Source organism: Triticum aestivum, chromosome 5D (assembly GCF_018294505.1).
Source record: "Triticum aestivum cultivar Chinese Spring chromosome 5D, IWGSC CS RefSeq v2.1, whole genome shotgun sequence".
In the NCBI taxonomy this organism is placed as follows: Eukaryota; Viridiplantae; Streptophyta; class Magnoliopsida; order Poales; family Poaceae; genus Triticum; species Triticum aestivum.
The window spans coordinates 513,418,583-513,430,952 of record NC_057808.1 but is presented as its reverse complement, the minus strand read 5'-3'; the positions used below and the strand labels follow the sequence as shown (position 1 = coordinate 513,430,952).

The 12,370-nt window shown below is 42.1% G+C and overlaps 1 protein-coding gene across 1 annotated transcript; it reads left to right on the top strand.

Moving 5' to 3' along the window:
* Positions 1-4,509: 4,509 nt before the first annotated feature.
* On the top strand, positions 4,510-6,212 carry LOC123125859 (histone H3.3). The gene is made up of 5 exons (XM_044546307.1): positions 4,510-4,635; positions 5,129-5,204; positions 5,312-5,391; positions 5,470-5,560; positions 5,919-6,212. Exons 2-5 carry the CDS (start codon positions 5,130-5,132, stop codon positions 6,087-6,089), a joined length of 417 nt encoding a protein of 138 aa, XP_044402242.1. The 5' UTR covers positions 4,510-4,635; position 5,129; the 3' UTR covers positions 6,090-6,212.
* Positions 6,213-12,370: the final 6,158 nt, after the last annotated feature.

The following is a 12,370-nucleotide window of genomic DNA, read 5'->3' as shown; positions in this document are numbered from 1 at the left end:
TTGTCTGTCACCGTACATCCATTGCCGGTTCATCTGCGTGCATTATATATAATTAAGTGTGTCAAAAACCATTACAGAACATCATGAATAGATAATTAAGTGACCAAATTAATAGAAGTTCATCATCACATTAAAACCAAAGTACATACATAGTTCTCATCTAACAACATATATATAGCTCTCCAGAGCATCTAATTAATTAAACCATACATTGAAACTATGTAAAACATTTCAATGCGAAAACAAATGCGATCATAATCGCAACCAAGGTAACAATTGATCCAACGGCATAATGATACCAAGCCTCGGTATGAATGGCATATTTTCTAATCTTTCTAATCTTCAAGCGCATTGCATCCATCTTGATCTTGTGATCATCGATGACATCCGCAACATGCAACTCCAATATCATCTTCTCCTCCTCAATTTTTTTATTTTTTCCTTCAAGTAATTGTTTTCTTCTTCAACTAAATTTAACCTCTCGACAATAGGGTCGGTTAGAATTTCCGGTTCAACCACCTCCTAGATAAATAAAATCTATGTCACGTTGGTCGGTATATTTGTCATAAACAATAAATGAACCAAATAGTTATAAAAAGATAATATATACCACATCCGAATCATAGACAGGACGAGGGCCGACGGGGGCGGATACCAAAACCATCGCACTATGTAATAAGAAGGAATAATAAAAGTAACAAAATTAGACAAGTAACTATCTAAAGTAAGAATTTTTTCCTTTCAGAAAGAAGATAAGAACAAGAGGCTCACCACGGTGGTGCTGGCGACGAGATCGGCGCGGGCGATCGACGGCGGTGAAGACGGGGACGGGACGTGACGGACCGCTAAACCTAGACAAATCTCGGGGAAAATGGAGCTCGGAGGTCGAGTTTCGAGAGGAGAAAGATTAACTAGTGTGGCTCAGACATTTCATCGAACACCTCATGTGCATAGGAGGTGAGCTAGAGCACCCAAATGCCCTCCCCTCGCCGGCCAGAAAAAACAGAGCACTGTGGAGTGCTCTGCTGTGGCGATGGGGTATATATAGGGAACTCATTGGTCCCGGTTCGTGGCACCAACCGGGACTAAAGGCCTTTGGTCCCGGTTGGTGCCACGAACCGGAACCAATGCCCCCTTTAGTCCCGGTTGGTGGCACCAACCGGGACCAAAGGCCTTGTGCTGCCCCGCGTCAAACGTTTATCCCACCTCGCTAGTTGAGAGGGCTCGAGAGTGGTTTATAAGCGCTGCTGCGCACACCCTCTCGAGCTCCTCTCAACTGCAGGCTTTCGGGCCTAACCGTTCTCTTTGCCTGTGGGGCCTACTGGGCCTTCTGCGGGCCTGAATCCTGGCCCACGGATGGGTTTCAAGTCGTATTCAGGCCGTGGTGGCCTAGTAGGTGGCATAATTTTTTCTCTCTGTTTTTTGTTTTCTCTTTTGCTTTATTTGTTTTGTTTTGTTTCTACTTACAACAAAAAACTTATTTATTTTATTTCTAATTACTTATGTATTTTACTTTAATTATTTTATTTTTATTTATTTTACTGCTGCTATTTTTATTTATTTTACTGCTGCTATTTTTATTTACTTTATTAAGGTTTATTTATTTTAGTTACTATAGTTTATTTTATTTTATTTTATTAAGGTTTATTTATTTTTACTTATTTTATTAAGGTTTATTTATTTTATTTACTATAAAAAATGAACATAGATGCGCTTATAGAGAAAATTCAACCTAAATTCATAATAAATTTCTATGAAATTCAAAGAAATTTACTGTGAATTTAGGTCAAATTCCCTATATAAGGGCATCTATTTTCACTTTGAGAGGAGCTCAACAAGGCAAAGAGGGACGGGCTTATAAACTGGTGTGAGCGCCCTTCGGTTGGCGAGGTGGGACTAAACACTGGCCGCAACTAGGACCAGCCCTTTAGTCCCGGTTTGTGGTATGAACCGGGACTAAAGGGTGGTGGGCTAGGAGCGTGGCCCATTGGTCCCGGTTTGTCCCACCAACCGGGAACAAAGGGGCCGGACGAACCGGGACCAATGCCCCCACGAGGCCCGGCAGGCCCCTAGCCGCACGAACCGGGACCAATGCTCGCATTAGTCCCGGTTCGTGACTGAACCGGGACTAATGTGAATATTGCCCTGTGACCAAAGCCCAGTTTTCTACTAGTGAGGATTAATGAAATACATGTTTTCCGTACCTCTTTCTCATTGTGTACTATGGTACACTGGCACGCCCGCATTTTTTCGTCCCGGCGCAAGAGAGAAATACACTCCCCTTTCCTTCCTCCCGGAGTCTAGATATTTTTCTCGTGCCAAACAACAATGTCGGCCACGGACGACGAGACGGCCAACCGTTTTATCATCGAGAACATCATCTTCGAAGGCGGTGTCGGTGCCGCTGCCTTCGAGCTCGATGAGACCCAAAGCCAAGATGACCGAGGCCCCTTCATGGTCGGCCACGAGGGCATGGCTGACACCTTTGCTCAGGGCCATGGAGGCATGGACGACCCCTTCACGCATGGCCAAGATGGCTTGGGCAGCACTTTCCCGCAAGACCACAAATTCCCGGAAGACTACCGCCTAGAAGAAGAAGATAATGAAGTGGGCATCGACAGGGAGCCTTTGTTTTTCGAAGACGAGCTCTCCATCCAAGCTAATGCAAACAAGAAGCGCCAAAGCATTCGGAATAAGGCATACACAAAGGATGAGGACAAGTTTCTTTGTGAATGTTGGAGGGACATTGGACAAGACCCCAAGGTCGGCGCCGAACAAAAGGCATCAACCTTTTGGCTACGTGTTCATCGAGAATTTCATGAACGCAAGAAGTTCGCGCCGTACAAGATAGAGAGCAAGTGTGTGGGTGTCTCTCTTGAAGCGTTGGAGAGGGTGACAGCAAGAGTGGAACAAGTTTTGTGCCACCCTTGAGAGCATCGAGGGACGTCCCGTGAGTGGCCTCGGCATCAAAGATATGGTATACATGCGTCCATCTTCATTTATGTTGTTTCATACTTGCATGTCCATTTGCCCATATGCTTCCATGTCCATTTGCCCATATACTTGCATGCTCTTCATTTGTAGGCATTTCAAGTTTTGGAAGCATTCAAGGCCCAACATAGGAACAAGTCAGTTCAACATCATCCATTGTTGGATGGTCATCAACGGGGACAAGAAGTTCAATGCGCAATATGCTGCCCTCAATGCGCATGGAGGGAAGGAAGCCGTCGAGGACCATGGGGAGGGAGAGAAGCCGCACCCGCACGGAAAGACCAACTCCAAGAAAGAGGACAAGCGGGATGCAGCATCGAATGCCTTGAATGCAACTTTGGAAGGCATGATGACCAAGAAGGATACAAGGGAGGAGAAGCGCCGGCAAGACAAATAAGAGCAAATGAATGCCTTTATGGAGATACAAAGGAAGATGCTCGAGATGGAGGCGGAGAAGCAAACAAAGAAGCTTGAGATGGAGGCGGAGAAGCAAAGGAAGATGCTCGAGATCGAGACTACCAATGCCAAGACCAAAGCGAAATAAGTGGCACTCGCTTGCATGACGAAGTGGGTGGAGTATCATGAAGGTGGACTTGAGCACGGTGTCCCGAAAAAGAGGCCTTGGTTCGAAAAGATGTAGGACGACATGCTCAAGTTCGTTGACGAGTGATCTATGGCGGAGAGCACCATCTTTTTTGTATGCCGCCAAGCTGGCATGACCACGTCTAAGATGGCGTGGTTGAACTCCCGGCCTTTTTGTGTGCTGGCATGTGTGTCGGCTGCTGGCAAGTGTGCCAGCATGAACTACGTGCTTTTTTTAGGTTGGCATGACGTCGCATGAACTCTAGGCGATGGCATGACCACTGGCACGATCTATAACCATGGGTTTTTTTTAATTCATATTGTTTTTTGCGTGGATGAGAATTGGGTCGGCCGGTTGGACGCATGACCGACCCAAACACAAAAAGAGACGGATAAATCAATCCAAAACAACAACACGGGTATCTGTTTAGATCAGCGCGTTGGAGTTGCTCTTAAGCAACGTTGTCCGCTCCTCCGGCAGACCTTGCATGCCTGCCGACAACCGAAATGCCACGCCGGCCGCTCAGAGCCTCTGCGTGCAAGCACCCGACGCAACCGTCGACGCGCTCGTTCCATTTGTGCTTGTTCAGACCTCACGCGAGCATGCCACGCGGCCGTGCACGACACCGCGAAGCAGCAAACATGACGAGGTTGCCGACTGAGAGGCATCGCTTGATAAACTCTCAAGATGCAACCATGCTTAATTACGCATTATTCTGGAAGTTTCTTAACCATTACTAGGATTTAGGAAAACCACGATCCGTGACCTCATGAGATCGGCCAATAGCAGGGCGCAATATGCCCGCATTAATCCGTGTAACCATCGATTCGAGCCGTACGATCAGTTTCAACTGCAACGCCAATGCGCCAATCAATCAAGCACAAATTAAGGATCTACCAAAGTCGGTTCGTACGTGCCCCTGTTAGGCCCGCCTATAAATACCCTGCCCCCTCTCGCTATTTGTACGTACATCCGATCACGATCAGCCCTCGATCAACTAGTCAGCCCGACAGCAAGAGTACTCCCAAGGGCGTGCAAGTGCAACATAGCAACTGCGAGAGGTAAGCCGTTTCAAGTGTTCTACAGTAATTCCTATGGTTGTCCCGTACCCTGCTTAGTATTTCTTGATGCTTCCGGCGGTATTTCTGATTTGGTTTCTTGTGTTGGTCATCACTCATGGACATATAAAATAGTTTAGAACATGCTACAGTACCTTGTTTTTCCTGGCTAGCAATCGTTGATAATCATAATGTGTGTGAACTAGCTGGGCATTATGTGATCACTTGGGCCTATACTGATTCTGAGAAGCTAGAATTCTTTTGGGAAGGAACTGCAATCGTATTTTTCAGACATATATGTATCACATGCACGCAATTAGACATTCTACATTATATTGGTATTCAAAGTGTCGAATATATGGCTTTCGAGAGCACGGTCAAATCACAAATTTTAGCCAGAGTGACTAGTTGCATTTGTTTCACATGTCTTAGATCTAGCCTTGGAATTAAGTTTGTTAACACAACTTTTGTGCATGGTGTACTATTTTGTTTGCAGGATGGCTCGAACTAAGTGCACAGCCCGTAAGTCCACCGGCGGAAAGGCTCCGACGAAGCACCTTAGGGCTTTCTATGTAATATTGCACCTTTGGCTCTGACGAAGCACCTTAGCAACTTTGAGTGTTAGAAATTGTTTGCTTGACAGCAACTTAACTACTGGTTTTTAGTTTTGTGATGCCAGGCTGCCGCTCGTAAGACTGCTCCCGCCACTGGAGGAGTGAAGAAGCCACGCCGATATCGCCCTGGAACTATTGCTCTTCGGTATGTGTAGCACAATATAATTCCCATTGCTTGGATTATTATGACGTTGCTGTGTTTCATACTCTTGTGGTCCTATAGGGAAATTCGCAAATATCAGAAGGGCACAGAGCTACTTATAAGGAAATTACCTTTCCAGAGACTTGTCAGGGAGATTGCCCAGTTTTGCAAGGTACATTTCCCTCTAGATCATATGTATCTTACTACTCCTTCCGTTCCTAAATATATATCTTTTAATTGATTTCAATATGAACTACATCCGGATGTATATAAGCCTATTTTAGAGTATAGATTCACTTATTTTTCTCTGTATGTAGCTCATATTAAAATGTCTAAAATGACTTATATTTAGGAACGAAAGGAGTAGGCTTATTTCAGATACGAACAAATCCAACTCAATCCGATCAAAAAAGATCCACTAGAGATTGATTAGGGTGTATAGAGAAAAGTTCTTATACAGTGTATTCATGATAATAATGAAATATTTGGGCTTACATCTATTTTCTTTGGCTTCTTTGCCACATCTACAGAGTGATCTACGTTTCCAGAGCCATGCGGTGCTTGCTTTGCAGGAGGCAGCCGAAGCATACTTGGTGGGACTGTTTGAAGACACTAATCTGTGTGCCGTCCATGCTAAGCGTGTGACCATTATGTCCAAAGATGTGTATTTGGCAAGGAGGATTCGCGGCGAGAGGCTGTAATTAGCCTACATAGATGGATCAAGCCCAGCATGTTTAGTGCTTTCCATGTGATTTTCCGGGTTCATAATGGGCAGTGGAGAACCCTTTGATATGCCATGGACGTTAAACTATTATTAATAAATGTAATTTTGATAATTCATATCTAGATGATTTTTAGTTATGTCACGTCTAAATTCTTTAATGTACAATCGGCGCCGTAGGATTCATGCAAAAACAGTTTTTGATCGGCTGTCACCCTATTTTTCGCGAAAAGCCAGTGACCGTTTCCGTTGTACGTGGGGCACATGTTTTTATAGAGGCTGTGAGTTCTTTTTTAAATGCCTGGGTATGCGATGTAGAATTCAAAGAGCTAAGCTCTCTTACATATTCTCATCGATCTTTTTTCTCTTGTTCCTATTTTATTTACTCTTTTTGATTTTATTTTTTCACTTATTCATTTTAAATTTCATGAACTTTTTTAATTCATTTTTTCCTTTTACTTTTTCATTTCCCCATTTTCCAATTCGTTATATTTTTAGAACATGAACACTTTGTGAAGTGTGCGAACACATGAATTTTAAATTCGTGATCACTTTTTTGAATTTGCAAAAGATCATAAAAAATTTCAAAAAAAATTGAACACTTTACAATGTCTTATCTAAGTTGTGGTCTATCCGATCTAACTGTTATAATCTCCGCCCAAATTTGATCCTGCTTTGTTCTTGTGCGCGCGTCCCATGGTCGCGCGTCCTCCGTTGTCGCGATGTTCATTTGTCGGACTGTTTTAGTTAGGCCTCTTTTTTGTTCGGCCTCTTTTTTTTTTGTCAGACCTATTTTTTGTCGCTGTGTCCAGAAACAGAATAGACGTGGTGATTTGTTTGCCTTTTTTTCCCATCACCTCCATTATGCATCTGCTTTGCCTCTCTCCATTCCTGCTCTCTTCATTTCCCCTTTGTCTTTCATTAGAGCCGACTATTTTTGTGTGGCATTTTTTTCCTAGTTTCAACTCCACCCTCGAATTGCAACCAGACAAACCATTTTTTTCACCCAACCTTTTGACCCTAGTTGTAAATCCACATTTGAGTCGCAACTGGGCCCGACTTTTTTTTTTGCATTAGTCACAAGTCCTGCCTCAACTTACAACTAGGTCAGACTTTTTTGGTCTCAGTTGCAAATCCACTATTGACAAGCAACTAGGGGCTGTTTTTTTTTGTCCCAATTGTAAGTTAACCATCGACTCCAAAATGTGCCCACCCATTTTTTATTCTAGGTTGCAAGACAACTACTGACAACTGGTCTCTTAATCTTTTTTTTTTGGGGGGAAAGGCCATCATGGCTAGCTTTATTAAACTCAAACAATAGTTACATCGTTCACCAATTGGCTAACTAAGAACACAGGAGGTTCGTTAGTCCAATTGTCATCACATTTATTACAAAAACTAAACTTTGCTAGCTCATGAGCAACTGAATTTGCTTAGCGAAAGCAATGAGAGAAGATGACCTTTCCTATTGACGTTGACAAGTCTATGCACTCGGCGAAGATCGCTGCTGCTGCATCCCATCATTGGTCTTGTCCTCGACAGCAGTTGATGACGTTCAACGAGTCCGACTCCGCTTCTACTCTGTTGAAACCCAAGGAGTTCGCCAGAAATAATCCATCTCGTAATGCCATTGCTTCAATAGTCACAACATCTGCTGCCAATGATATAAATTTACAAAAACCTGCAATGAAATTCCCTCTATCATCTCGTAGCACACCTGCAACAGAGCCTGCTCCCTCATCCGCATGGAATGAAGCATCAACATTAAGTTTTATGAACCTTGGCTCCGGTCTCTTCCACCTATGCTCCATCAAAGTCCCTTTCTGCATCACAGAGTTTGTATAATTTTTCACTATTGCGAGAAGAGACATGTGCCACCTGAAGATAGGAGGAACAAGTCATGGTGAGTGTGTCGCGACGCAGCCACCAGAGGTACCAGCATCCGGTCGCGATCACCTCCATTTTCTTCAAGCTTGGCATCATTAGTAGAGGTTGGTCTGACTCCAGCAGCAGAAATTCCAGGATCGCCGACCCCGATCTGTCTACTTGTACAACGAAGTCAATATGCTCTGATAGGCCCAGCCCGGCCCATAGGCTATTTGCTAAATTGCATTTGAACAGCATATGACGCAGGTCTTCCGCCCCCTGATGACACACTGGGCATGCACCATCGACATGTATATGTCTATTAGCGAGAATGGATTTAACTGGAATGATTCCTCTCAATGCCCGCCAACAGAAGATTTGAATTTCCCGTGGCACTTGAAGCTCCCATAGCCTCTTCCAGATCGCTGCTTGCATGGTACTAGTTGACGATGAGTTTGGAAGATATTGACCTCTATACTTATGCGACCATTGTTCATGGTATGCACTCTTAACCGTGAATCTCCCGTGCTTTGTTAGATGCCATGCAATAAAATCATCAAATGCTTGGAAATTGAGTGGTATCTGCAGAATTCTAGTAGCGTCCACGGGATAAAAAATATCCCGTATCAATTGTTCATCCCACTGCGAGGTAACTAGATCAATTAGCTCTACCACTCGAGAGATTAAGATATGTCCCCGAGGAGTTATAACTCTCCTGTCCGGGCTGGAGGGAATCCATGGACATTCCATATGCTTACATTCTCACCCGATCCGATTCGCCAAATATACCCTCTTTTAAATGTAGTCAAACCTGCTACCAGGCTCTGCCATGTAAATGAAGACCCAGTTTTTTGCCCAGCATGCAGCAAATCTGTATTGGGGTAATATTCCGCCTTCAAAATTCGAGCACAAAGGGACTCCAGATTTATAATCAATCTCCAACACTGTTTTGCAAGCAGCGCCAAGTTGAAAGAGTGTAGGTCACGAAAACCTAAACCCCCATCACACTTTGGTATACAAAGCTTCCACCACGAGAACCAATGCATTTTTTTATTTTCCTCATCATCTCCCCACCAATATTGAGCAATGACATCTATAATATCTTTACACACTCCTTTTGGCAGACAGAAAACTGACATGGCAAACACAGGTATGGATTGAGCTACTGCTTTTAACAAGATTTCCTTACCTCCTGTAGAGAGTTGCTTCTCCATCCACCCTTTTAAGAGTTTCTTAATCTTCTCACAAAAGTGTTCAAAGCAATCACTCCGGTCTGCACCTACCATAGCGGGTAATCCAAAAAAATTATCTGTGAGAGCCTGGTTTGTTATATTTAGCTCCTGGCATATTTCATCTCTCGTTTGCAACAGAGTATTTGGACTAAAGAAAATGTTTGATTTCCCAACACTTACCATCTGTCCCGAATTTGCACAATAAGTCTCCAACACTTCCTGTAAGGAAGTTGCATTTAACATATCTGCCTGCATGAGAATTAAAGAATCGTCAGCAAATAAAAGGTGTGAAACTGACGGTGCATTCCTGCACACTCTTATCCCATCGACGCCACCAACTTCTTCTTCATACTTCAAAATGCTAGAAAGACCCTCAGCGCAAATCAAAAAGAGGTAAGGTGATAAAGGGTCACCTTGCCGAATTCCCCTCAAAGGAATAAACATATCTGTTTCTTGTGAATTAAAACGAACCTTGCATCTTACTGAGCTCACACATGCCATTATAAGATCTATCCACTGATCATCAAAACCCAATCTTTTCATCATGTTCCTCAGGAAAACCCACTCAACTCTATCATAAGCTTTATGCATGTCCAATTTGACTGCACATAGACCAGCCTGAGTATTCCTGATCTCTTAATCTTTTGTTCCCACAGTTGCAAGTCAACCAACGAAATACAACTGGGTCTGACCTTTTTTCCATCCCACAGTTGCAAGTCCAACTTTGAGATGCACTAGGCTATTAATCCTTCTTTTGCCCAAATTCCAAATCCATCTTTGACTCGGGCGCGACTATGTCTCGCCTTCAGCAAGAGGGGCAGGAACCCTCGCTGAAGGGGAGACCGAGTGGGCCGGCCCAGGAGCGCGGAGTGCAACAACCTCCTTTTTCTATTTCGTTTTTTGCTTTATTTTTTGTATATACTTTAAAATATTATAAATAAATATATTACAAAAAACTCTATAAAATATTTGAAAAAAAGTTGACCAAGCATTTAAAAAAATGTTGATCACGTATACGAAAAACGTATAAAAATTGTGTATAAATTATTTTATCGTGTATTTGAAAGATGTTAATGAAGCATTTAATTTTTTTCCGAACAAGTATTTAAAAATGTTGATCAAGCATTTGAAATTTGTTAAATGTGTATAGAAAAAGTGTTGATGATGTCTTAAAAATGATGAATTTTTTGATCATGTGTATAAAAATGTTAATCAATCATTTGATTTTTTTACCATGAAAAATATCTGAACAGTCACAAAGAGCCGAATTGAGTGTAAAACCTGAAGTTCCAAAGCTAACATGAATAATTGATGTGGCTGCGTTGACATCACATGTGTATTTGCGAATGACCGAATACATACACATGGTCCAATAAGCAAACATCAGTAATGAAAATTCAGATAATCATAATACTATTTGCTCTTTTTCCGAATACTTATTGGGATATTATTATTGCAATATAAATAAGTAGAGAAGACATACACTACAGCAAAAAAAAATGAGATTCCACCACAGCGGTCTACACACAACACAATTAGTTGTAAGAAATCATGGAGCCAACTATGCTGCATACAACATTCCAGCGAGTGAAGTGCACTAGTACTGTAGCAAATCAAGAAACCAGTTTTTACATGTATGTATCGTTCTTGCTAATTCTAAAATAAATAAAAAACTATAGAAGTTTGATGTAGTATACATTTTGTTAAAATTCAATGCCATGAGATTTTGATACCCCGAATATTCATCTTGAGAGGATATTAGTTCAATGAGCTATATGTTATTATGAATTACCAAAATCATCCAGTGATTAGTTGCACCTTCAGCAGGCTTTGATAAATCTTTTCATGTAATGCCTTCCTCCTTGCATGCCAAAGCACCCACATGGTAACACACATTTTCGTTAGCTCTTCCTATTGAGAGAGAGAGAGAGAGAGAGAGAGAGAGAGAGAGAGAGAGAGAGAGAGAGAGAGTTGATGGGCCATGAAGCCTACCGGGAGCTCAGAAACGCAAAACCTCTTTAAAAAAACAGACTACCCCCACTGATCCAAAATAAGTGTCGTGGTTTAGTTCAAATTTGAACTAAAACCACAACACTTATTTTGGTCGGAGGGAGTACAAGATTTTAGTTATGGATACGGGCAGGCAGAAGGAGGAGAAGGACCTCGAGAGCTGCTCACCCATTTTTGTATGTATATTCTAAAATAACATTTATCTAGTGTGGGTGGATACAAAATTTAAATATATTATGTCCAAGGAAAAGGAGTAGATTCGAATTTTAAATAGCAAGAAGCACCATTTATTTACCCATACACTAGTTATGAGGGTGCTAACACGTGATTCTCAGAAAGAAAGAAAAAATCAATGGAGATTTTACGACATACATCGATGTAAATCATGGAGAAAATTCATATTGGCGAATATAAGAGCAAACTCACTCCTCTGCCTCTTGTTTTTCTCTCTCCAACACCTTCTTTTCCTTCACTGTCATCACAACCTAACCGGTCAGTTCTCATCTTCCATTAGCCCTATCATTACAGTTTCTTCTCAGTCGGCGATGAGGTCCCTGGTCCCAAGTATGTCACGAACATGACATTTGCGGTGCCATAGCTACTTTCTCGACCTCCCTCTACACAAAGAAAGAGGCATGATGGGAGGCTATTTTCAATCATGAGTGAGAGGAAAGAGTGCTCGATAGAAGGTTGTGGGAGGTTAAAGATGACGGACACACGAAGACTAGTATGAGCTAGAATTCTCTCCATGATATCCAAAAACCGAAGTTACATGTCTTTTATATTTTGAAACAAAATGTTTGCCACTCAGACTGATTGGAAGATAAAATAATTTCTTTGATCTTCCACTCAGTCTGAGTGACAAGCTTTTTTTTTTTGAGATCGGAGAAAATTCAAAGAATTGGTTTAAAAGATCCAAAAACAACCACAACAAATACAATACGTTGATATTTGAGCAAGTGAATGATGTGGCATCAAGTTTCTATCCTTTGGAAATTTATTGATTATCATTCTGCATGAAAACTAATATTTTCTTGTCAGTGTATTTTCAAATTTTGGAAGGACGATTTATTTATTTACTTATTTCAAGAACAGCCCAAGTGCTCTAGGCGCCATTAATTCAAGGTTATTGTGGAGTGGCCTCCTTTGTTGT

What these genes read in the sequence shown, in the direction of transcription:
- LOC123125859 (XM_044546307.1), top strand. Translation starts at nt 5,130, where the DNA reads ATGGCTCGAACTAAGTGCACAGCCCGTAAGTCCACCGGCGGAAAGGCT. An exon ending in AGCACCTTAGGGCTTTCTAT is followed by an intron (nt 5,205 to 5,311) that starts GTAATATTGCAC and finishes TTGTGATGCCAG; the next exon opens with GCTGCCGCTCGTAAGACTGC. An exon ending in CCTGGAACTATTGCTCTTCG is followed by an intron (nt 5,392 to 5,469) that starts GTATGTGTAGCA and finishes GTGGTCCTATAG; the next exon opens with GGAAATTCGCAAATATCAGA.